Source organism: Lethenteron reissneri, chromosome 37, assembly GCF_015708825.2.
Source record: "Lethenteron reissneri isolate LAM-NWPU_2019-01 chromosome 37, ASM1570882v1, whole genome shotgun sequence".
In the NCBI taxonomy this organism is placed as follows: Eukaryota; Metazoa; Chordata; class Hyperoartia; order Petromyzontiformes; family Petromyzontidae; genus Lethenteron; species Lethenteron reissneri.
The window spans coordinates 422,249-448,148 of NC_083815.1; the positions used below are offsets into that span (position 1 = coordinate 422,249).

Below are 25,900 nucleotides of genomic sequence, written 5' to 3' on the forward strand. Positions count from 1 at the left end.
CAGAGGGCGCCACTCACCCGTGTCCAGAGACGAGAGGGGCGGGAGGAGAGGGGACGCGGTGAGAGAGACACAAAGAGAGGAGGAGGAGGAGCGCGGAGGAGACGGCATACGCGAGAACGGACGAGAAGGAAGGAGGGACAAGAGGGAGAAGCTAAGAGGTGGAACAAGATTAAGAGAGAGAAAAGAGGGTAAGCTAGAGCGAGGGGATGAGGGTAGAGGAGATGGTTAAGGTAGGAAATGGGGAGGAGAGGGTCGTAGAGGGGTCGACGTCGGGACTCGGAGACAGGGTCGGCAGTTTCAGATTTATTAATTCACGGACGCGGTGATCGCTGCCGCGCGGTCACAGGAGCGGAGCAGCGATGTCTTCAAACGAACGCGGAGTAGAGCCAGGCGACATTTAAAACGCGATACAGCATTCACGCAGTCAAAATTTAAACACCACACTGCCTTAAACTCAACTACACGGACCCTAGGCAGGACACGTACAAGACAAACGCCAAGAAAATACAGGGGTCCTTCACATTAGACGAGGGGACGAGTACAAGGGGGGTCCCTCATCTGGCAAGCGAGATGCCACGGACCCGAGTGAGTGTGTCTGATGACCTGAGCGTGAGTCTCAGGATCTTAGGAGTTTGGGGTTTCAAAGTATTGGGGGTCTCGGGGAGGGGGTCTCGGGGAGGGGGTTTCGGGGAGGGGGTTTCGGGGAGGGGGTCTCGGGGAGGGGGTCTCGGGGAGGGGTCAATCCCTTTCAATTTTTGTTTCCGAGCAGCAAGGCGGCGACGAGGATGGCAATGAGCAGGAAGATCAGGACGGAGAGGATGACCGTGATCACCACCATTCCTCCCGAGCGCGAGAACGCCTCCGCGTCCACCGCGCTGCGGGGGGTGCGCACATTCGCCGTGCTGAGGATCCCGGGCACGGACTGCACCCCCGATGTTGGATGGCGGAGAACCACCCTGTGGGGGAAAGGAGGGTGGGGTTATTGTTTAAGAATAGTTCCATCCCTATCCAGGATAGCCTCACGGAGTCTCAAACTTCTTTCAAGGAGGGTCCTGCCACCTTTTTGTGGCAGAGGGAAATCCCAAGTGAGTGATTTGTAGATATTTTTAGCACTGCGATGCGGTATTTGTCCAATTCTGGTTACATTGTGTGGGGGGTTTTAGCCATGGGAGAAAACCAACGAACCCACGTTGCATCCTGCACGCACACAGCGAACACTCGGACCATGCGTACACGTGTGTACCTTGCATCTTATTATTATTAGTATTACCCTTGTTTTCCCAGGAAAGCTCCTAGCGGAGTCTCAACTGTTTTTTCAGGATGGTCCTACCAAGTCTTGACAGTAGGGGGGGGGGGGCAATGTTGCTATGCGAAATCCCAATCAAGTAATTTGCATTGGGTAATTTTCTGAATTGGGATGTTTGGCCAATACCGGTTACATTGTAGGATTTGTTTCGGCCCATGCGGAACAGGGGGAGAACATGCAAACTCGACGCAGAAAGGTGCCTCGGTTGGAATCGACCCCATGAGCTCGCTGCGAGGCGCGAGTGTGCTCACTGCGCTCTCAGCCTGCCGCACACGTGGGATGATTGGTGCGCGGGGGTGGAGGAGTGAGGCCGGGGACAGGGCTGAGGCGTCGCCTCCGTAGTTCCTGCGCGGAGGGAGGCGCTGTAGCCGAGGGGACGGGACGCGCGCCGCGCGGTGTTCTGCACGGACCACCCCGTCGCCTTCAGTGTCTCTTCAACGTCTATGTTTTAAAACTTTTCTTTTTTATACATTAGAGCGATCGGCTCGTAATCTAAAAATTGAGAGTTCAATTCTGGTTGAGGGGGTTGACTCGGTTCACGGCTCGATTCCAGTGGCCGCCCTGATTAATACTGCGGGCGTATTAACGGTAGAAAAAAGTCTGCTTTGCAGTGGACGTGAATGAGCCCTTGCAAATTATTCAATTAGGATGATATACAGCAGCAGCCATCGCTCTCTCCTGCGAAAACTTGGCAGGACCCTCCTGAAACAAAGTCATGGGTAAACAAGCGGAACGATAATAAACAGATTCCGGCTGCTTGCCGTGTTCCCCAATCGGGCCCCATGGCCCCATGACCACGTGCGCAACTCACGAGTAACTGGTGCTGGGGGTGAGCCCCGTGACCCGATAGGCCACTCCGCTGGGCACGGGGATGCCCGGGCCCTTCCCGTCGTTCCCAGACACCACCTGCCCCGACACGGCCCGCGCCACGCGACACCCCGGCACCGCCACCTGCCCAACGATCACCTCGACTGCAGGAGAACACACGGTGAGCACGTCACACTCCGCCCCGGGGGCACCGGGCATCACACTCCGCCCTGGGGGCACCGGGCATCACACTCCGCCCTGGGGGCACCGGGCATCACACTCCGCCCTGGGGGCACCGGGCATCACACTCCGCCCTGGGGGCACCGGGCATCACACTCCGCCCTGGGGGCACCGGGCATCACACTCTGCCCTGGGGGCACCGGGCATCACACTCTGCCCTGGGGGCACCGGGCATCACACTACGCCCTGGGGATACTGCCCCGCCCCCTGGGGGCGTGGATTGGGGCGGTGGCAATGGTTGCTTGCTCTGTGATGACAGCACACATTGAGATTGTAACCCGATGTAAGAAGGTAGAGGGGAGGTGAGGGTAATAAGGACATCTGGGCAGGTGAGTGGAGGGAGGCGATGGGGGGTAGAGGGAGGTGGAGGAAGGGTATGGGCTGGAGACAGGTGAGGGCAAGCGGAGAAGAGGTTGGTGGAGGGAGGTGAGGAGTGATTATGAGGGTGGTCGTGATGGGGTCTGGAGGTGGAGGGAGGGGCAGGTGCCCGATGCGTCGCGCGAGACTCGCCTCCGGTCGTGTTGGGCGTCACGAAGATGTTGAGCATGGTGCCCGCGATCGTGGAGATCTCGCACGAGGGCACTGCGAAGGCCACGGACTGAGGTGTCTGCGCCGCACGAACGACGCTGGTGTTCAGCAGTTTCACCTGATAATCTGCAGGACACGATCATCCACCCATCATCAAGACCGACACCTCGCTCGCTACCGAAGCGTCCTACGGGGATGTCCGGGCCCCGCGCCCCGCTGCCCCGCGCCCCGCTGCCCCGCGCCCCGCTGCCCCGCGCCCTGCTGCCCCGCGCCCCGCTGGGCAGGGGGCAGCACCCGTGCACCGCCACCGGGCAGCGACCACCGCGGCTGCTGTGCAGCAGATTCACAACCTCCGAGATCTGCCCTCTATCATCGCACCCACCGACTGAAGTCATCAACATCCTCGTTAGCGTGCCACCAGCTGCCCGCGTTACTCAGGGCAATGATAATGCCGAGTCGACAGCGATGACAACCTGGGTTTGATTCCCGGTTTAAAGCGTGATTTTTGACCGGTGTATCGGAATGAGCGAGCTGATGGTCTCAGCCTGGTTATGTTGATGTGGGTCTGATAATAATAAAATATATATCGCGTCAACTGCCATGCCACGAACTTGCGGAAGCACGTGTGCATTGCCCCATAGCGTGCGGATAAAAGATGACCTCTCGTGATGTCACTTTCCGAGGACCGTTCTCTAACACCGACCGGGTAATTCGATGTTGAACGCGAGAATTTATCATGGAAAGATGACCACCAAACGATCGGGCCGATTAAACCAGCGCTCCAATTGGGAGAGAGAGAGAGACGCGAATAGAATCCACCAAGACGCAGTGCGAACTTCACAGCGGCGACAGACAGGCGCACAATGGGCGACTCTGTGTGCAGGAGAAATATGCGTGAGACCCCCAGTGGGAGTCCAAGTCAGAGGCTCGCTCGCCACAACCCCCGAGGGTCCAGGCTCCCCCTCGCCACCGCTCACCTGTCAGCAGGTGGTTGGCTCCGCACCGCAGCGCCAGCGCGAGTAGAAACGCGAACCTCAGCATCGTGGCGGCGGCGGTGGGAGTTGGTTCTAATCACTCGTTGGTAGCTGGTTGTAGTTGGTAAGCTGGCTGTGGCGACACCTCGACTCCTCAAGGTGGCACTGATGGAGGCTAGGTGGGGGAAGTCGGCTTAAGAGAGCGGAGGCCGCGCCCAGGAATGCACCGTGGAAATCCTCGACTCGCGCATTCCCGCACCTCATCGCTTGCATGCGGGCGGGGTTGGGGGGCAGGGGTGGGGTAGGGGTGGGGTAGGGGGTGGGGGTAGGGGGTGGGGGTAGGGGTGGGGGTAGGGGTGGGGGAGTGCTCGAGTAGCGATTAGCGCGCTCCACTACGAACCCGCCCACCCGAGTTCGATTCTCGCTTACGGCCAACACCAAAGACAATTATCTGGGCCTCCCCTAGGTCGATTCAGCCTCAAATGAGTACCTGGTGCAGTGTGTTAACATCGCCACTCGGGAGACAAAGGCGGACTGGCCTGGTGTTGGCCTTCAGAGGTGCTCGCTAACAACACCTGCCGTAACCCGAACCGTTACACTGTGAGCGCCCCACCGCCCTCGCTGGGCAGGTGGGGCGCTAAGTTCGCCCCCTCCACTCCCCCCTCCACCGCCTCGCTCAGCTCGTGCCGGGCCCCCGCCGATCGAGTGATCGGCCCTCCCGCGCCCTCTCGGAGAGACATGGCTGGCTGACCGCCGTACACGGTCAGTCCTCACTCACGTGCACTCACCACCACCGCTAATGCTCACGCGGCGGCGAGCACGCGCCCGCACTGCAGCTGACGCGAAGGCGGCTGCGGGAACACGCGCGCCTGCAGGCGGTTATATTCTAAAACGCGCACGCCACTCAGTCAACGCGACAGCGGCGGCGGGAACACGGGCGCGCCGACGGGGATTGTTCTATTCTACCCCGCGCCCCCACGAAGACTCACGCTCAGCGGCGGCACGAACGCGCGCGCACCAGCGGGCAGTCGCTCCACACACACTCAAATCACAAACACTGCACCGAGGCTCTGTGCTAACTTTTATTCACGGCACAAGCCCTGCACTGCCTGGAGGGAATATTCTGCGAGCAGAGTCGAGTCTACTGCTATCCAAGTCCCCAAACACTCACACGCCTATCACGTACCTCGCAGCTGTACTCATGGCGCCGCACGGACGCTGTGAGAGTCGGAGGGAGGATGACGAAAAAACCTCGACTATCACTGCCTCGTAGCAGCAGTCGCTGGCACGGATGCTGCGAGCGGCTCGAGGAGGCAGGACGGTAGGAGGGGGGGGGGTCTTGGTGGCCAAGCTGTTGAACCGTTTTTTCGCTCCCCTTTTTATGCCACTTGACTTTGAAAATCCAGGGTTACATCATCCTGGGCAGCCAAACGTGGGCCTACCTGTGAACCTTTGTGTGTCCATACAATTTGAAGCCAATCGTTAGGGGCACCGCAATGTGATTGGCCCTGGGAGGATCGGCCAATCTCCTGGCACCGGGAAACCGCGGGACTTCCCACCTCGGGGCCCTTCGGATGAAAACCCGTGGTGCCAGGCGATCCCCCGCCGGGACACTACGTGTGTGTGCTGCGTGTGTGCGTGTGCTGCGTGTGTGTGTGCTGCGTGTGTGTGTTGCATGTGTGCGTGTGCTGCGTGTGTGTGCTGCGTGTGTGCTACGTGTGTGTGTGCTGCGTGTGTGCGTGTGCTGTGTGTGTGCTGCGTGTGTGCGTGTGCTGTGTGCGTGTGCTGCGTGTGTGCGTGTGCTGTGTGCGTGTGTGTGCTGCGTGTGTGTGCTGCGTGTGTATGTGCTGCGTGTGCTGTGTGTGTGCTGCGTGTGTGCGTGTGCTGTGTACGTGTGCTGCGTGTGTGCGTGTGCTGCGTGTGTGTGTGTTCAGGGTGGGGGGCAGGGGGGAGTCGCGGCGCTTGCGGAGTTGCTCCACGGCCGTGGCACCACAACACGACCGCTCCCCACTCCACCACCACCACTCCACCACCACCACCACGCAGTCCTCCACCTACAGGCGCAGGAAACTCACTCCGCGAAGATCGTGCGCGTTCACCCTGTGGCAACTCCTTCGCCCGTCGTCATCATCATGGTCACCCCCCTCATTCTAAACTTTGCGATGTCTGATCTGTTTGTTCGTGATACATCCGGTGTGTCGCCATAAATGAATACAAATGTATTCAGCACAGAAGTAGAACCCATACCCAACACAGAGCGAGGATCTTTATAAACATCTGGCACTTGACCAATATTAGTTCAAGCAAGCCTGACTCTACTGATGGTACACCGAATATCGAAGCTGGTCTAACATTTGCTTGTGTTGAACCAATCTTGCTGAAATTATGCACTCCCGAAAGAGGGTTCTGTGGTGATGAAATGTAAAAAAAATCGTAGAGGGAGAGATATCGTGGCGAAACGGGGCATCAGATGTTGATCTCGCGTGTGAAGCTGCGGACGAGACTGTCGCCTTAGCCCCTCTCTTCGACTGGGCTCGGATTAAGTCATTTCTGGCCGTTCGTCAGGAAATCTGCCAGACTGGTTAAACCAGATGCTCCTGGCACCAATACAAACTAAATGCTTCAATTGTCTTATCGGATCCCTGTGGGCACGGAGACAATGTTATGGAGACGGGGGGAGGGCGGTGGTAGCTGCTGCTGCTGCATACCTGCATTTAAATGGGCGTGCTTGAGTGGGAGGGCGAAGGGCCCCTGTGAGTTTAGGGTTTCTCTTTGTGAACTCAAGCGATGGATGTAAGAAGTCGTTAAACTTGCGCGGGGAGGGCGGTGGTGATGCAGATGTATAAACATCGACCTGCATTCCATACAAGCACCTGGGCTCATCCGACTAATCAAACCCTGATTAACAAGAGCCACTCGCTCATACACAGAAACACACAACGGCCGTCATTCACCACAATTATATTTTTGCGTTTGGCTGCATGATGTTCAGGAACTAAAGGCCAATGTCGAGGTCTGATAGCCACGACGAAAGGGCTTCAGGAGAGGCTTCCTGTCGTTTTTCGGTTCTAACGTTGAAGGAGCAAAGACGACGGTCCATAGTTTGGGTTCAAAGTGAACCAAGCGCTTCACCACGTGACAGCCACGCGCACTTTGGGTTTTGGATTGACGACCGACTGGAAGAGGGCACCACCTGTCCTCACCACCGTCCCAGACTGTTTGTTGTATCGCCCCTCCACCCTGCGTTACCGGAGGGCCATTCTCTTCAACTGCCCGGCACAGTCCTTCACAAGCCGCCTCCAGAGACTGATCTGTTTCGCAGCCGATGAACACTCGGTTGTTTTTTCAGGGGCGAAATACACGATAGTTACACATCAACACAACCATACACGAACACACTCCTACGCATACATCACACACACCACAACCAACTAGTGCGTCAGTCAAACTACAACACAACCACACATTTTAACGCACACCACCCCCCATATAGCCTTGAACACATTGTTGGAATAAGTGCTGTTAGCGAGCATCTACTAAGGACGGCATGGCACACAAGGGGTTGGGTGGCCAGCACCACGCCCTGCCGCCTTGGTCTTTCCAATGCTTATGGTTAACCAACCCACACCAGGTACTCATTTAACCCTGGGTCGACCTAGAGGAGGACAATAACCAGTTCAGATATTAGTCACGGATGTTACCCATGAGAGGGAATCGAACTCGGGTAGCCGCTCCCCATCGTTCAACAGAACCACGGAGACCGCCACGTGGAGATTCGGTCAGACGCCTTCCTCCACCCTCCACTGAATCGACTCCATATTGCACAGATGATCACGACGGGATTCATCACAACACTCACCACCGAGATGTCAACAACTCGGTGCGTAGTGGGCCAGGACGTAAACATCCCTAGCGTGTTTCATCTCTCATGGGTCGGACGCATGACTGCAAGGCAAGCACGCCCAGACCCGCAGGTGTTCGCCTGCATTCCTGAGCGCATACCTGCCGGATGGGTTTCGTAATGGCACGCCAGGTATGCATTCAACCAGACCCCTCTCGATAATAAACACAGCGAGGTGCCTCTGGCTAACACAGCGACACGCGCCTCGATGAGCAGCAGCTTACACGTCAATGTCCAGAATAAGCTTAGCCAGGAAAGAACTTCAGTTGATGTGCCGTGGATTTGCTTCGGTGACTCCGTTATATTGTCAGTTTACAGCCATCCACTGCTCTGTCGTGTGCGAGTATTTATGCTATGAAGGGCCAGTGTCCGAAACGTCACTTATTTTTTTTTTAAGGCCACTGTTATGAACAAATATCTCAAGTTTCGTATCATTGCTGTGAAGGCTCACAGAGATCCAGAGCCATAAAGACCCATAAACTCAGACACCCACAGGCTCACATCAACCGATATATGAACTCAAAATCCTATAGGCCTTACACCTTAAGCCGCAGACTCGCACAGATCCATAGTCTCAGAGACAGACTTGGTGGTTCACGACCATATGGTTTCACATCGTGACCCCCAAACTCCCCCAGTTTACAGCTGCTCACTGCTGTACAGCCGATGGTCTGGATGGTGTTTCTATCATCACAAGCCAGGCCACAAGATGCGCAGATTGTTTTAAACGCCAAAGTGTTGACAGATTAAATATCGCAGGCACGTTTACGTCATTATTTCAACTCAACGTATGCAAGTCCAGTTATTACTATTCATAATTTTCACATTTCAACTTTATTTGGATGATTGCGTGCATGACTTTGTCACCAGTTGTCTCAAGTTCACCCCTTCAAAGTCCATAAGGCAAACCAGTGGTAATGTAACATGGGGGTACGTATCTTACTTAACTTTATATTTTACCAAATAAGGCACACAAAGCTATATAGCTATTTTTCACAAGTTACCTGGCCACAACTTATACCTAAACGAAGAGGATCATCATGTGGGAACGTCTTTCAGCCAAATACACTAAACGAATGTTTCTAAATGTGGAGGGAAAAACTGGAGGGAAAACTGGAGGTCCAGGAGAAAAATCGACGCGACTACGGGGAAAACATGCAAACCCCAAATATACAGCAGCAGCAGGCAGCGTCAGGGTCGGGATTGAACCTATGGCCCCCTGCACACCAGGTGAGGTAGTTAACATCCCACCACCACAGAGATAACATCACCCACGCAGCCACATCTAAATAAAGCTGAAATGTGAATGTTATCAAGAATGTGGATACCTCAAATGTTTATATTTGTGTTAGGGCGGAGTGTGATGTTCATTGTATGAATTCAAACTGTACAAGTCAAAGATTTAAAAAGCATGTGCGCATGTTCCGTATTTGATGTGTTCATTAACATGCAGGGCACCCTTGCACGCGAGTTGCTGCATCCCAAGTGACTGTCCAGTTGATGTGTTGTGATGAGTCCAGTGCCCTGTATACAACTATGAGCCTGCACCACGCTTACAAGTCAATGCAATTGTCTTTATTTAAAAACATACAACGGTCAAACAAAAACATGTTTTGGCTCTTACACGGAGGTCTGACAGACATCTAAGGAATACGAGAAATATTTACCCAGCGCAAAACTTGGTCTCGTAAAACAAATGTGCACGAGTCCCATGACCCACATGCCATCGCCACAGGGTGACACGAAGCCCCATTGCCCTATTGCCCCATAGGTCAACTCCAATCGCATAGCGTCCGGCTCGCTGCCCAGACCCACGACGGTTCGTTAACCCCCCCCCCCACCTAAACCCACCAGTGTCGGCACACGGTCGTAAAAATGAATAAACCCAATTCAAGTTTCGCAAGGTTGCCCCCCCCGGGTTGTGCCATTTCCTCTGTCCCCGCGGCGCCCAATCACCCCCCCAAGCCGGTGGCTAGCGCGGGTTCATCTTCCGGCGCTTGAGCCGCTCGCGCCAGTCCTCAGGCAGCGCCTCAAAGTTGGCATTCCTCTCCGATTTGCCCCTGTGTGCGTAACACATCGACGAATCTGGTTAGCGGTGGTGAAAGATGGACGTGGTGTGTGGGCAGGTGTGGGACGTGTTGCGGGGGGGTGTTCGTTTTTTAAACATGGTTGCCGAGCACAGGCCCAAAGGTACAAAATGCTATGCAGCCAGCAACCAACAGCACGATCAAAGATATTATAGATCAGTGTGAATCCCTTTCTTGAATTGAGCAAGGTTATTATTATAAGAGCTTGGGGAATAAAGACGATGCGGGGAATTATAAAGTGGAGCAGTGCAAGGGCAGAAACAGCAAGAGAAGCGAGGTGAACTGCAGTGTGGTGGTGCCGCGGGGGCAGGGTGAGTGGGCAGGGTGTGGGGGCAGGGTGTGGGGGCAGGGTGAGGGGGCAGGGTGAGTGGGCAGGGTGAGGGGGCAGGGTGAGGGGGCAGGGCGAGTGGGCAGGGTGAGGGGGCAGGGTGAGTGAGCAGGGTGAGTGGGCAGGATGAGTGGGCAGGATGAGGGGGCAGGGTGAGGGGGCAGGGTGAGGGGGCAGGGTGAGGGGGCAGGGTGAGGGGGCAGGGTGAGTGGGCAGGGTGAGTGGGCAGGGTGTGGGGGCAGGGTGAGTGGGCAGGGTGAGGGGGCAGGGCGAGTGGGCAGGGTGAGTGGGCAGGGTGAGGGGGCAGGGTGAGTGAGCAGGGCGGGTGGGCAGGGTGAGTGGGCAGGGTGAGGGGGCAGGGTGAGTGGGCAGGGTGAGGGGGCAGGGTGAGTGAGCAGGGCGGGTGGGCAGGGTGAGTGGGCAGGGCGAGTGAGTGAGGTGAGCGAGTTGGATGATTGAGCAGCTGCGCAGGATGAGCTTGTGATGTCTGGACGTACGTGAGCATCTGCTCGTGGCGCCAGTTGATGATGCGCGTGGTGGGGTCCTGTGGCTCCCCGTCGTCGCTGGAGCTGCCGCGTTCTTCCTCCTCCAGCTCGCGCTGGATGCTCTTCCACTTCTGTACCAGCGGTGGCATCTTCCCCTTCACCTTCCCGGACACCTTCTTCAGCTGCACACGCACGCACATTTAACATAGATGAACCTTGGTTCTCAAGTGGAGTGAGATGATGGTCTCGTTCACCATCGCTTGTGGTTTCATCAGCATGAGGCAGCACACGCAGGGCCGGGGACTCGACGACATGTGAGACCATGGCGTGTGCGTGTAACGTGTGCAATATTTCTTCAGTGCGACTGGAAATCACCTCTAAATAAGCAGACAATTTGCCTCCTCCCATATTTGCCGCTCCACATGAAACATCAAAGGACACATTTGCATGGCTGTGGTTGGTAGTCACGTGCCCACTCCAGCCGACAATCATTGACTAAATCCAGCCCGGCATGTGGGGGTACCGACACACACAAGCCCCCCACTCACACCTTCTTAGTTTTCTTGGCTTTGTCCGCCACTGCATTGGTGGCGAGGGTGGGACCGCTGGGCAGAGCGGAGTGCGTCGGCATTGTGATAGAGGGTGGCTGGATGGTCGTCACGATGCTGGACAGGGGCTCCCCTGGACCCCATGCTCCTGGTACCATGGCAACCAATGGGTCACTTGGGCCCACTACTGCTGGTGCAAACATACAAACAAAAGACAAGATCGGTGGAAGGAGCGAGTGAGGAGCAACTGAGGAGGAGCAAGTGAGAAGGAGCAAGTCAACATCAGCTGCCCCGCCCATGCTGCTGACTCACTTGGGCTACGCCCATCTCTAAACCTTTATAAACAGTTTGCCTTTAGAGGCTAACCCCCCTTTTCCTGATGACGACCGCTTGTGTTGCCATCGAAACGTCGTGGTTTTTTCTTTTAATTTTATTTCTGAAAGAACCAAGAATAAGTCTACATTATATAATGCCAGTACGCTCACTCAGGTTAAGAACCAGGTCACAGTCTACATTATAGACTGCCAGTACACTCACCCAGCTTAATAACCAGGCTACAATCTACATTATAGACTGCCAGTACGCTCACCGAGGTTAAGAACCAGGCTACAGTCTACCTTATAGACTGCCAGTACACTCACTCCGATTAAAAACCAGGCTACAGTCTTATAGAGTGCTTTATTTATTTATTTGTATATATTTTCACATTTAATTATTATAATTTTTCTATCTACGTGATTTTATCGAAAGAATCAAAGAATATGAATTCCTGCAGTCACGAAAGTTTTAAGTCAAAATTTAAGTTAGGAGTGAGCAAGGAGGAGCGACGAAGGAGTGCGTTGATACCACTGACCGGAGGGGGGGTACAGCATGGCCTTGCTGCCGATCGTGGTGGGGGGTTTGCAAATCTGCGGTGGAGCCGAGATCACCGCTGGCACTTTCCGCTTCACAGTGCGAACCAGCCCGGACAGCCTCGTCCTGCACACACACACACACACAAGTCATTATGTGTGCACACGCACGGTCACACGCACAAAGACAGACAGCCGTGTAGCCCACACAGGCTGATAGGGCAAGGGCTGTTCGCGACCACATATGAAGGCCGACAAGGCGTAAAGGAGGTTGGGGCGGTCCGGGCCATGCCCGGCCACCTTTGTCTCCCCAGTGCTGATGTTTAGACACCACACAAAGGTACCGTTGAGCTGGGGAGGTCCCACGATCGGTGAGTGGGGAATCATAGCGCAGTGTGCAATCCACTACACCACCGCTCAGCTCACGCACGACCACACAGATAACTACTGAGCCGATACACACACACAGGAAGTCCATTCACGTGCACACCTCCACACCTCTTTACTCGCCCACATCCACACACACAAACACACATCCTCTCGGACACCCCTCCATGCACAACGCACGCACCTTTCCCGTGGCCGGGTCGGCCTCGGACACAGCTGCACTCAGAACGTGGGTGTGTAGGGGGGCCTTGCCAGCCTTGAGTGGGGGTGGAAGTGGGGGCGCCGGCTCCTCCACGCCCGGTGGGGGCGGCTCCCCGGCTCCGGTCTCCAGCTGCATGTCCACTTCCTCAATGTCGTCATCCTCCAGCGGAGGCGGGGGTGGGGGGGGGCTCTCGGGGGGTGGCGGGGGGGGTGGGGGGCTCTCGGGGGGCGGCGGAGGCAAGGGCTCGGCCGGGGGAGGAGGGGGCGGAGGGGGCGGAGGGAGGGGAGGGGGGGCGCTCGAGGGAGGGGCGGCCACGGGGGGGGGTGCGCTCGGGTGGCACGGGCCCGCGGGGGGAGCGTGCGCGAGCGGGTAGGGGGGCACCATGGCCGCCGGCAGGGCGTACTGGAGCGCCGCCAGAGGAGCGAGCGGTTTGGAGTACGAGGCCAAGGAGGAGGGGGCCAGGGCGGGCGGAGGCAGCAGAGGCACGTCGCGCAGAGACGCCGACATGCTGGGTTGTTCCACGTGCGCCGCGAACGCATCTGTGCAGCAAGGAAGACGGCGTCATCACCACGGGAGTTAGGGCCCTCCTGGGCAGTGGGGTGGTGTGTTGATGGAAGTTTGTGATTATAGGTATGTGTGAGTGGAGGTGTGTGTTAGTGGAACTGTGTGTGGAGGTGTTTGTGTGAAATTAATCCTCCACCAATCCACCGTCTCAGTTTGAGGTTAGAATTGAATTCAATAATCAATTATTCGATGGAAATAATAAAATAATAGAAATAAAACATATTTCCATTCTACGTGACTTTATCGAAAGAACCAAGAAGATGAATCCCGGCAGTCGCGAAAGCTTTAAATCGAAATTCGACTTACAGTTTGTATCGTTTTTCTCGTTTCAATTATCTGCATTTGTCCTGTAAATTCCATTAGCCCGATGCCAATATTTTTTATGACTTGGTTAAACAGTAATTAAACGAGTCTTATATGCATGACTTGATGTACACCTTGAGAATTACATAACTAATTTTAACCGATGAATTGCCACATGAAGTCATTCCTATTACACCACCTACGACACCAGTAATTATTATTGCGACGCTTGTATAGCCAGAAAAGCCTGGATCCTGCTAATTTCTTGCTATAGAGAGCTTGATATTGCTATATTTGTAATCTTATACTTGCAGGTAAATTGCCAGCATTGAGATGTTTGGCCAATACCAGCTACATTGTGTGGGGCCAAACCAGAGAGAACCCAAAGAAAAGCCATACAGAACAGAGAGAAAACATATCATAAACTCCAAGCATAAAGGTGCCCGAGTTGTGAATCGAGCACAGGCTGCTGCACCGCCCTGCTGCCCCATGGCATTATTGGCAAGCATCGCCTTCTTGGTTCTTTCGGTAAAGTCACGAAGAAGGGAAATAATAAAATAATAAAAAATAAAACATAATAAAATACAATTCTCACGACGTTTCGGCCACAAAACGGCTGCTTGCGCCTGCGTGAGGCTGACCTGTCATGAGGGGCCGGTTCAGAGTCAGCCAGTCTGGTGTCTCCACGCTGACCCCTCCCACCGGCCCCTCCCCTCGCCCCGCATCATTCTCCTCCCCCACCCCCTCGTCGGTGACATCGGGGAACTCCCACTGCGACGCGCCCGTCCGCTCGTTGGTGTAGTAGTAGCGAGCGTGGGTCCTGCGTGCGGGAGGGCGAGAGGGAACACACACCATGCGCGCAATCACACACACGCCACAAGCACGGGCAGGCGCGCACACGCACCGCCACCCGCCACACGCGCACTCACGCGCACGAGCTCCATCCGCTGCACACAACCTCCGCGAGCATGCACGGCGCGCACACGCTCGCACGCAGACACGCACGTCCATGTGCACGCAGCACAGTCCAACACAACACTCGTGGTGACCGAGCGCGCCACCTCGTCCCTGCGCTGCGTGCCGGCACAGTTAGCAGGGGCACCGGCGGCACACTCTGAAAACTCAACCGCGAGAAGCGCAAGGGGCGGCCGGGACCTGGCCCCGCCAGCGCCGCTTGCGTGGAGCGGGCCGGGCAATCGTTCCAACCAAACGGGGGCGCAGAGGTCAGGTTTACACAGTCACCTCTACACCCCACCAAGCCTATCGCTCTGTGCTTGCGAGTTTAAAATATTACTTGAATGTCGTGTACATTTTGTATTGAGCACACATGTATGCGTACACGCACGCACGCGCACCGGTGCGGGTGTGTACATTCACTCCACATGGATATCAGCAATATTAATAGTCGTCGCCATTACACACACTCAGGCATCAATAGGCGCACGCGGTGGTCTTGTCGCTGAAAAACACAGAACACAACATGGGTTTTATCCAAACACTTTCGGAAGAGGCGCGTCGGAATCGTTGAGCACGACAAAATGTGAGGTGTTCGTGCGGCGGCACTGACCTGAGCGATCCCACATCACACGCGCTCGCGCCTACGCGGCGTCGCCGTCCCAGCTCTGGCTCCGCGGCAGGCCTGGCTCCCCGCGTGTGGGCCCCTCCCGGCCGCGTCGCTGGGCTGTCAACTGGGTGCTTGAGCGTGTGCAACAACACAAATCCCTCCCTCCGGAAACGCCCACGTGCGTACCACGTGCTCGGCTCGCACGCACAGTCGGGGGGGACACCCGCAGAGTCCTACTCGCTCCGAGATCTTCGCCGGATTGCCGTTTAAGCTTAAAGGGCGCGCGTTTGTTTCGTCGCGGCGCTACACTCAGTCCGTCCGGGCTCGCGGCAGGGCGGGCCGCCGAGTGTCTCTGGCTTTGGGGATTTCCATGTCTGATCTCGAGATTTTGCGTTCGCTCTCTGGGCCCAAGGTTCCGATCGGGTAAATAGTTTCTTGAAGCGGTGACGGGTCAACGGTGCGCACGTGAGAGAGTGCGTACCTGTCCCAGGTGCATGCCCAGCCCTTAGGGGTGGCGTTGCACTCGTATTGCGCGAGCTGCGCCGCCCCCTCCTGCAGGCGGCGTTTCAGGTAGCGGCTGTCCAGGGAGCCCTCGCGCCAGTCCGCCAGACGGGTCTGCGCAGACACCCAGACGGACACACTGCATGTACGTCTCGGACTACCGACACGGTACGTGAGAGCGCACGAGCCCTCCTGCGTGCAACTGCCTAGCAAAGTGCCTTCCGAACACGCCGAGGAGAGACACTTGTGGTGGTGAGTTTATCAGTGAAGTGAGTTTATCTGTGGTGATGCAATTAATGTGGTGAGTCACCTGTGTGGTGAGCAGCAATAGTTGGAAGTTGGAGACAGCTCGCGTGCTGATGCCCAGAAAGCCCAGCTTGCTTGTCAAGTCGTTGGCCAGCTCAGCGATGACAAACTGTAAAGAGTCAAGATGTCCCCGCTGGGAGATATAACGAACGTTGTGTTTGTTATTTGCATCAGCAGATTAAAAAACACATGAGGTTTAGAAACACAAAACAGTGATCATTAACATTCATAACTGGTTGTGCAATGAGACTCCTTTAACCACCCATCCTTAAAGATGACGAGGTGATGAGGTAGTGATGAAGCTGCACGTCTCTCTGCTGGTCTCACCTTCACCTGGTCGTCGTCATCCTCTGGATCCACCCTGCCTCCACCTCCTCCTCCACCTCCTGTCCCTCCCCTCCTCCTCGCTTCCTCCGTGCGGCCAGGCGCCCTGCTGTGGCTCCTCACTACGCCTGAACCAACACAGCGCACACAACACAGATGCCGCCAGTCAGACTCAACCACTGCACTTCAAACGTATAAAACACGCACTCACTGGTCATGCACAGAAGGGGATATCGGTGAGGGGAGTCTAATAACAAAACTTGTAATTATATTGCCGCCATAACGGAATAACGTGTCAGACAGCATTTTGGTTGTTTTTAGCAGAGGAGGGAACCCTTACTGACAGCTTGTTCCTGTGAGGCATAAGCCAATTCAGCACCAGCCTGCAAGTTGGCAACAGGGTAAGGCAGGCAACTAGAGTGGTGTGAAAGTAGTGTGAGGGTGGCGTGAATATGGCGCAAGAGTGGAGCCCGAGTAGCGCGCGAGTGGAGCGCGTGGCTCAGTCATCGACATCACAGGCAGCATCCGACAGCAGGAGCGAGCACGACACCTGTGTGTGATGACGCTGGTGTCTCGCTCTCCCTCTCCTCCTCCTCGTCGTCGTCGTCGTCCTCCCCGGCGCCCACCTTGCCTGCCATCACGCCATCCTCAGCCTCTTGTACAACATCACCCGCCTCGTCCTCCTCCTCTTCGTCGCCCGTGTCCACGGCCCCAGCGGGGTCCACGCCCTGCACTCCCTCAGGGCTTCTCTCCCCCTTTACGGACCCCGCGGCCGAGCTGGGCCCCTCCTCCAGGTGCCCCGCTTCGGCTTCCTCCTCCTCCTCCTCGCCGAGCCCCGCGTCGTGGGCATCTCGCTCGGGCGATGTGGCCGCGCGGGCCGGCGGAGGAGGAGGGCTCGCCGCCCGAACAAACGTCTTCCACTTGGGTTTTGGCTCCGTGGCGGCGGCGCTGGCGCCGACGTCCTCCGGGTCGTCACGTCTCGGGGTGGACGATCGCGAGCTGCCTCCTCCGTCCTCGAGAGCGCGTAACTCGGCCTGCTTGCGTGCGGCCCACACACTCGTTAGCGTCTCGCCGGGTCACTCGCGACAACCGCTATCCCAGCACAGGGCTGGAGCAAGAAGGGATGAATGCATGAAAAGTCAATAGTCTGAATTTGAATGAACTTGCCGAGTCTGGCAGAGAATACGCGCTGGTAGTGAGGAGCAGTGGTGGTGGCATCTAGACACCATTTAGTTTAGAGAACTTCAAGTTTAACTCCATGACCTTCCCCATGTGGTTGATGGATGAGAAACAGTGTTGGGAGCTACTGGCAACCTCAGCTGACCCAGATGTACGGTTGTGCACCCGGGTGTTTGTAAATGGCTCTCACGCATCAAAATGGTTTCCTACACAAGCTCCTATTTTACAGGCCTTAGCTAGTTGCGCAAATTCCACAATGCTATGGCAGGGATGAGTCGAACCATAATGACAACTACTGTTCATTTCTCCACAAAGTGCTACTCATTGTATTGAACGACAGAGGGATGAGGGGCTGAGTCATCCCCCAACCAGGAATTGAACTAGGGACCTTCCCATTGCGCTCACTCTACCGCCAAGCCCCTTGGCCCTATCACGAGAGCCATGGGGGCATGATGACCCATGCATGAGCCATGAGCAATGGACAAAACACATTGAAAGTAGTGGAGTACTGTAGCATAGACAAAGATTACCAATCAATTTGAGGTGTGTAACTTAGATACAAATGTAATGAATCACACAATTAAATTACACATAATTTAGATACTCCCAATCTTTGCATGGGCAGCTAGATCAGAGCTCAGGAAACAACGGGAGTGCAGTGCAACGCACGCTGCTGCTGCGTGGCCACGCACACGCACCCTCTTCGTTTCCAGGATGTGCTTCAACTCCTGATCCGAATCCTCCTCATCGTCCCCTCCATCGTTCCTTCCGTCGTCAGCATCGTCCTCCTTGTCGCTCACGCCGTCTCCGCTGCTGCCGCCGCTTTTGCGGCTACCGCTGCTAGCATCGCTGGCCGTTCGTCTCCGGCCACCAGCTGACGGTTCTGTCTCCGCGGCGCCGCCCGGCTGGTGCGACGGTACGGCGGGGGATGGAGGTGCGGAGAGGGACGCCGGGGAGCTGGGAGAACCAGGCCCGTGAAGGGTTTGGCGCCAGCGCGCCTCGGCCTGGCGCACGCTCTCGGGGATGAGCGACGCGAGCAGTGACTCGGCGACACCCACCGAGCGCCCCTCGTCCTCGCTCGTTAGCGCGCACACGCGCTCGTTGATCTCCTGCAAACGGACACACCAGTTGTCTTCAGAGGAACCTCAGTGTCTCTCCACATGACCGGTTACTATCTCGGCACAACACAGATAGTAACGTCCGTTGAATGAGTCAAACCATAATATGAATTCTCAAAGATGGAATTGAGCACGATTACGTGCACAACCACAATTAAATTGATGTTTTTTGTGTAGCCGTTTGACCGTTTTCCACTTTTTTTTAACGACGCTAGATTCTTGCCGAGTCACTACCGTGGCTCTTGTAAATCTGCAGCGCACGCAGCCATGACCCCGTGACCTCACGATCTCTTTATTATGCGTTGGCTCAGTTGAACATTTTCCCCAGCGGAGCGGCGCATAACTTAGCCACGCATTTCTCTCAAACGCACAACAACAAAAAGCCTGCCAAGATTTGTGTCGTACAATTTAGCACTAACTGCCAATGAATCAACCACACTGTGCGGTGACAATTTAAGCACTTTAATCATACCAGGTGTGAATTTAAAGCCGAGTTTATATTAAGACTTGATATGCATTTTTTAGATAAAATGCTGTCACAACAGTGGAAATGAACGCAAGACAACACGAAGATTTTTTACGTTAACTGTGTTTTCCAGTACAGTAATTTTGTTGAATGTCAAGTTTGAAGAAGGTCATGTTGCACAAGTGTATTATAACTAAAACTGTCATGCAATTCTGTGATGTGATTACACCTGGAGTAGAGCCATCACCATCATCAGCCACGAGAAAATATTTTTGCTGCATTTATTTATTATTGAAACTCGAGCATGAGAGATTTAATTATCATTTAACATTATCAGCATTGGGATGGTTGGCCACTACAAGTAACATTGTATTTTCTTTGGGATATTGGAGGAAACTGGAGAACCCAGAGAAAACCCATGTATACATGTGAAAGAACATATGAAGAAAGGCGCCCAAGTCAGGTATTAAACCCATGCCCTTCTGGCTGTGAACAACAAGCACCAATCTGTCACCCTGAGGACGTCCCACTGCTAAACACGCGCAGAGCCCTCGCACGCTGCTGTGTCCGTGGCAGACGCACCCTGGGTTTGACGATGGTGCTCGTGATAGGTTTGGTTTGGGCCTTTTCCTCCACGGACGACACAGGGTGTACAGTGCCCGGCACATCTGTCCCCTCGGTCGCCCCCGTCTCCGACACCCCAGGAAAATGTCTGTAAATCAAAGCACAAACTCACGGATGTAAGCACGCCACTGTGTGTGGGCTTCAGATTTCAATGCAGGCTCACACTGTCTCCTTATTAATATGCAATGCAAATATATATATTTTTTTTTTCATCACATAGATACTGCTTTCCTGTGACCAAATTGTCCGGACTGCAGCCAATCATCAGATCTTGGAAGCCAAGCGTCACTGAGCTTGCCAAGACAGCACTTGGACGGACAACGCCATGCAATAGGCAGGTGTTGTAGACTGGTGTGGGGCGATGCTGTCAGTAGGGGGCAGTCCATAATATCTGACTGAGTAGGGGGCAGTGCAGCAAGCTCCGTTGTTGTACTGCACTAAGCTCCATTGTTGATACTGCCTGCCTTCACAATCCCTCCAACCAATGTAGTGAAGTGTGGTAAAATAACCTCCATTGCCTGCACGGAGTGGGGAGGCCTTCACCAGTGGATTAAGCAGAGGGCTGCACATTTGCATATACACTATATAAGTAAACTACATCATGCATTGTGGCTACATCATCAGCCATGATTAATTCACTGCTGAATAAAAGCCTTTCAAAGCCGTCACCATCCCTCATGGTTGAGCGATGCAACACGCCAGCAGGCACCTGCACAAGAGCCAATCTCACAGCTCCTTCTCTGTGGTGGAAGTCCCCTTAGCCGGGTTGTCTCCTCTATGGCTGCCACTCAGTAGTTATTCTCATCCACCGGCTATCATCATCCCTTTCACATTTATATATAAACATATTTACTGAACAGGCACAGAGGAATGCTCGTGTAAATTGCGGGTTTATGTGCATACGCAGTTGTGTGTGGGAACCACCCACCCATTGTTGAGATGCTGCAGGTGCTGTATCTGCAGCGCCAGTGCTGACGGGAGTTCCCAAGTCACCTGGTTGGTCTGCAGGTGCCAGTAGTAGTAGCAGCCCGTGTTCTCATCCCACACCTCCTGCCACTCGCCCATCTCTATCCCCGCTGCAACAGCACAAACACACTCAGCTCAGCCAAACGCTCACTCGGTACCCAATCAGACACGTGTGTAGGATTACTTGGATGATTTGACACCAAACTTGCAGTGCCTGATTGAAGAGTTCACTTAGGTTCATCTGCAGATCCAGTCTCCACTGATTGTTGCTCTACCAACCCGACAGTCATGGCGGAGGCTGGATATTTTTTTTTACATTTTGTAGCCTCATGAGTTTATGAATAAACTCCACTCCACCCCCCACTTGAGCTCCATTTCCAGATTATCTTTGTAACACCACACAGCCAGATAATTCTCGAGAAGGTTGGACGGAACCCAATGCAGGGCATTTCACAGCTCCACCACATCTCCCCCATCCCCCGTCCTGGGTATTCCTGGGCGGGAGTGCAGTAGCACACAGGCCACACCAGCGTGATCACATTCCCAAACTCACAGGTTAAATATTTGAATGTCCAATCATGTAAAATTTAAGAGGCTTACAGAGTGTGAGTGATTATTCCATGAGACTGAGAGGACAGTAGTATTTCACCAGTGCTTAACATACAGGACAGACATGTTGTGATAAACAACATGATTGTGATACATCGGCAATTGTGCATATAAATAAATACATTATATACGTAAATCTCCATATATATAAAAGGCAAAGTTGTGATTATGTTTGCCTGTTCAAAATGTTTAGCGTACTTCCCGACATGCAACAAACTTGAAATTTGCCATGTGGGTACTTTCCAGACTGTACACCATGCAAATTTTTTTAAAAATACACTTTTTTGGGGGGGGGGGGGGGGGGGGAGCTCAATAATGCATATATTTTTGCACGGTAAGTGAGTTGTGACGTCACATCTGTCACATGACCCGCGCATGTGGAAGCGTAACGCATTGTGGCGTAGTGGTTAGCGCGCTGCGCTACGAACATGGCGACCTGAGTACAATTCCCACTCACGGCCACCACCGGTGAAGATTATTTCAACCGGTCCTGGGCCTCCCCTAGGTGGACTCAGCCTCAAATGAGTAACTGGTATGGTGTGTGAACATCGCCACTGGGGAGACAAAGGCGGCCGGGCATGGTGAATCCAAGTCCTGGGCGAAGCCAGGTAGTAAAGCTAGTAGATTATATAAAACACGGCCCTTCTTCAGAGTTTGCGTCATTATTATAGCACACGACTATAACGAGATTGCTATGTTCACAGAGAGTAGTGTTATAATAGGGGGCAAAGTTGCGATGTGTTTCCCAATTGTTTATTTTGGTGATAATTTTTTTTAAGTCTAAAATTTTGACCATGAATCTGGCACACAATGCCCTACTCTCTTTCGAATAACGTCACCGGATTTTTAACCTCCATAGTATTTTACAGTTAATATGCCACCAGTAATAACCAGGGTGGCCATTCTGTTTCAAACCACGAATCTCTGCAAAAAGTGGCAAACGTGCTCTAGCTGAACCATGTTACCAACCCTAAATTACAATATTTTCATAAATATAACTTGCATTCATGTTACCCAGTCCCACCAATGGAAACAATCATCGTAGATGTGGAAGGCTGGAGCTTACTGGAAGCAGTGGAGTAGTGCGTGTCGTAATGCCAGCCGCCCGGCTGCGCCCTGTCTCTCGCCAAGGCGCCAGCGGTCTCAGCGGAAACTCCCACGACCTTCCCAGAGATGCTCTCTGTAGCGGAGGCCTCAACTGTGTCTCCGTCAGCGCCCCCGGCCAGGCCGCTCTCACCGTCTGCTGCACCATCGCCCTCAGCCGTGGGGCCAGGCACCGAAATGGCATCAATTTCCTTGCAGAACAAACAGCAAGGATCAACACAACGCATATATATTCTTTGGTTCTTTCGTTAAAGTCACGTAGATAGAAAAATAATAAAATGATAAAAATATTTTATTATTTTTCTATCTACATGACTTTACCGAAAGACCCAAAGAATATTAATTTCTGCAGTCACGAAAGCTTTAAGTCAAGATTATCAGTGACATTAGGTTTTTCTCCTTTTTTATGGCAACAAAACAGGTGTTAAGATGTTAAAACACCAAACTGAAACCTTTTACAAGGAATCATGTCTGCATTAACCACAATGCTTGCAGTCAGAATGCAAACAAAAAACACTATGATAATATATGCATTGTCCTTGAAACGGATTGGTCAACACCAGAGACAGCTTTCTTTTGAGCCTCGTCTCAAACGGTGTTAGACCAGAGGACGCCTTTGGCGATCTCTGGTGCCCAAAAACCAGTAGCGACCACCAAACAACCACCACCACCACCGGCCAATTCGCACGACCAGCCTCAGACCACACAAACCAACACACACCCTACATTAACACAGTGCTGCCACATAGCACCGGCACACACCGACATCACAAGATCAACAGCACGAACGGCCAACACACTCAGGTACATTCACACAGCGCAGTTACACAGATGAACACTTTTCTCTGCATGCGGCGGCTAGCCGGGCCGTCGGCTCTCACAGCAAGGAAGTCGGCCACTTTGCTGTCGAGGTCCCGGGGCCGCTCGAGTGGAGGAGACTGTGGCCCCGTGTCCTCCTCCTCCTCCTCATCGTCGTCGTCGCTGTCTGCGTACGCGCCCAGCAGCACCAGGCCGCCCGCCAGACGCGACGCCGAGGGCTCCGCCACAGAGAGAGCGGTGGCCGAGTCTGCGGAACGTGGGAGAGGCAGAGTTTCAGTCGAGAGTGCCACGGGGTCTCCCCCCGACGTTTCCTGGCTCGACTCCATCCTCAGCCCCCCCCCCCCCCCCCACAAGCAGAAATTACCGAGATGCGGTCGGAGCCGGCGCGCTTCCCCGGTCGCGTTTCCGTGCCTCCCCTCCACTCAACCTGCCTCCCCCGCCTGTCTCGTGTCTCTGTTTTCCTCTTCTCCCCCCTGCCTCCCCCTCCCGACTTCCCCGCGTCTCCCTCTCCCCGTGTCTCCCCTCACGCCCTCTCGCGTCTCCTCTCCCCGCGTCTCCCCTGACGCCCTCTCGCGTCTCCCTCTCCCCGCGTCTCCCTCTCCCCGGGTCTCCCCTGACGCCCTCTCGCGTCTCCCTCTCCCTGCGTCTCCCTCTCCCCGCGTCTCCCCTCCCTCTCCCGCGTCTCCCTCTCCCGCGTCTCCCGATCTGCTCGAGCCTCCCTCCGCAGGCCTAAACTAGGCCGCGTGTCAAGCCGTGGCGCCGCTCACCCGCAGCACCAGCTGCTGCCGCCGCCGCCGCCTCCCTGTCCTTCCTGATGCTGTTGTCGAGCTGCAACACGGGCCTCCGTTTGCCGCCCGCCGCCTCGGCGCCACGGCCCCTCTTCCCCATCGCCGCCGCGGAGCGCGGAGCCGATCGAGCGCCTCCTCGGGTCCCTCACGCAGCCAGCACCGAGGCCGCCATCGCGCGCCACTTCTCTCGCGGTGACGTCACCGAGGCAGCGCCACGTGACGTCATTGCGCCGTGACGTCATTGCGCCGTTACGTTGCGGTGACGTCACTTTACAGGGCGCCTTTCCATAAGTTCTCATCACACAATAGCGAGTTGACCGTGGCCCTATCTGCGGTATTAACGCTTTACCATCAGCTCCACCAAAACTAAGCACCTGCCTGGGTGTTTTGTGCTACCAAACACTCCACCCCTCAGCTCCCTCTTGGCTATGGAGCAGTAGTCGAGAGTGGAGAGTTTCCCATACCTGGGCAGTGCGCTTAGGGGCCGTTCATAAATGACGCCACGCGATTTTGGACGATTTTGACCCCCCCCCCCCCCCCCCATCGTCACAAAAAGTCAGACCCCCCTCAAAGATGACGTCACAAAGCTCTGCCCCCCCACCCCAAAAATAAGGAGAGCGTGTTGTCAATATTTAAAGTTGCGCATTTTGATGTGACGTCACATTTCTCACCCCCCCTTCGTCACACATCGTCACAAATGTCTGACCCCCCCCCCAGGTGCGTGACGTCATTTATGGACGGCCCCTTGTGACCAGCTCCGGTTTGACAGCAGAGGTCTCACTCGGCTGCGTAATGCTGCGGAAGTCTGTCGCTCCGCACTGTCGCTCCACGCGAAACGTCGGATCTTCTCGGCCACAGTCATGCCCTCCCTTCTGTATTCTTGTGAAACGTGGATCCCTCTAATGGAACATCTGCGGCTGGTTAGAAACATTCAGGCTGGCATGCCGACAATCCATCCTGCTTATCCGGGCTGGATTGCGTGAGCAGCTCACAAATCCTTGAAAGATCTGGACACATTCCCTCAGTGAGCTCCTCCGGCAGGCAAGGCAGCGTTGGCTGGGCCATGTAGCCCGCATGCCCAGCCACCGCATGCCTAAACAGCTTCTGTTCGGCCGGATCGAGGGGGCTAAACGGGCACGACACGGGCTAGAGAAGAGATGGAGTGATGCGGTACGGGAGGATGTGGAGCTGAGTGGACTTGCCGATTACTGGTACCAGCGGTGTCAAGATCGATCTCGATGGAGGAGGATCGTGAAGGACGCTGCTGATCAGTTGAAGGCAGTCGCCCTCCAACACCGGAGGGCGGAGGAGCGACCCTCACAACAATGAGCAGAGCGCGGGGCGTATAAAACACATCCAGTTAGCACAGTAGGGGGTACAGCTGGTGCATTTACCAGTCATCTCAGTCAGCCAACCCCCCACCGGGTCCGTCCCGAAACCTCCTGTTAGCAAGCCTTCAACACTTCGACACTTGACGTGGCCTCAAAGTGCACCTGGTCTGGCACAGGCGCCGTGGTGACGTCACCGTCACTTAGTGGCGAATGGCGGGTATTGGTATTAACGCTGTACTTCTGCTTTCTGCACGTGTTTGTTTTGATCTGAAATGAACAGGGATCGAACCACCTCCTCTCGGCCCCGCACTTTCCTGGTTCGGCTCCGCCCCTTCACATTCAGGCCCCGCCTTTGTTTAGGCCCCTCCCTCTTCGAGTTGGGTGGGGGAGTGCACGTGCAGCTGTGGGTGATCGTGCAGCTGTGGGTGATCGTGCAGTGGGTGATCGTGCAGTGGGTGATCGTGCAGCGGTTCGCGCGCTGCACCACGAACCTGGCGACCGGGTTCAATTCCCGCTGCCAAAACCAGTGACGATTATCTGAAACAGTTCTGGGCCTCTTCTAGGTCGGCTCAGGCTCAAATAAGTACCTGGTGTGGTGTGTAAACATCACCACCAGGGAGACAAAGGCAGCCGGGCGTGGTGCTGGCCACCCAGCTCTTCGTGTGCCGTGCCGGCCTTCATAGGTGCTCG

The 25,900-nt window shown here is 54.9% G+C and overlaps 2 protein-coding genes across 2 annotated transcripts; both read right to left on the reverse strand.

Moving 5' to 3' along the window:
• Positions 1–290: 290 nt before the first annotated feature.
• On the reverse strand, positions 291–4,044 carry LOC133351385 (uroplakin-2-like). Its single transcript, XM_061566536.1, has 4 exons — positions 3,859–4,044; positions 2,864–3,007; positions 2,118–2,277; positions 291–956 (listed from the first exon to the last, which is right to left on the reverse strand). Exons 1-4 carry the CDS (start codon positions 3,920–3,922, stop codon positions 749–751), a joined length of 576 nt encoding a protein of 191 aa, XP_061422520.1. The 5' UTR covers positions 3,923–4,044; the 3' UTR covers positions 291–748.
• A 5,272-nt stretch (positions 4,045–9,316) lies between these two features.
• On the reverse strand, positions 9,317–24,075 carry FNBP4 (formin binding protein 4). The gene is made up of 16 exons (XM_061566408.1): positions 23,859–24,075; positions 23,154–23,338; positions 22,235–22,463; positions 20,522–20,669; positions 19,552–19,681; positions 18,084–18,494; positions 16,757–17,240; positions 16,210–16,334; positions 15,887–16,015; positions 15,557–15,690; positions 14,153–14,331; positions 12,627–13,183; positions 12,058–12,182; positions 11,207–11,378; positions 10,669–10,838; positions 9,317–9,816 (listed from the first exon to the last, which is right to left on the reverse strand). The coding sequence occupies exons 1-16, from the start codon at positions 23,977–23,979 to the stop codon at positions 9,729–9,731; spliced, it is 3,387 nt and encodes a 1,128-aa protein (XP_061422392.1). The 5' UTR covers positions 23,980–24,075; the 3' UTR covers positions 9,317–9,728.
• Positions 24,076–25,900: the final 1,825 nt, after the last annotated feature.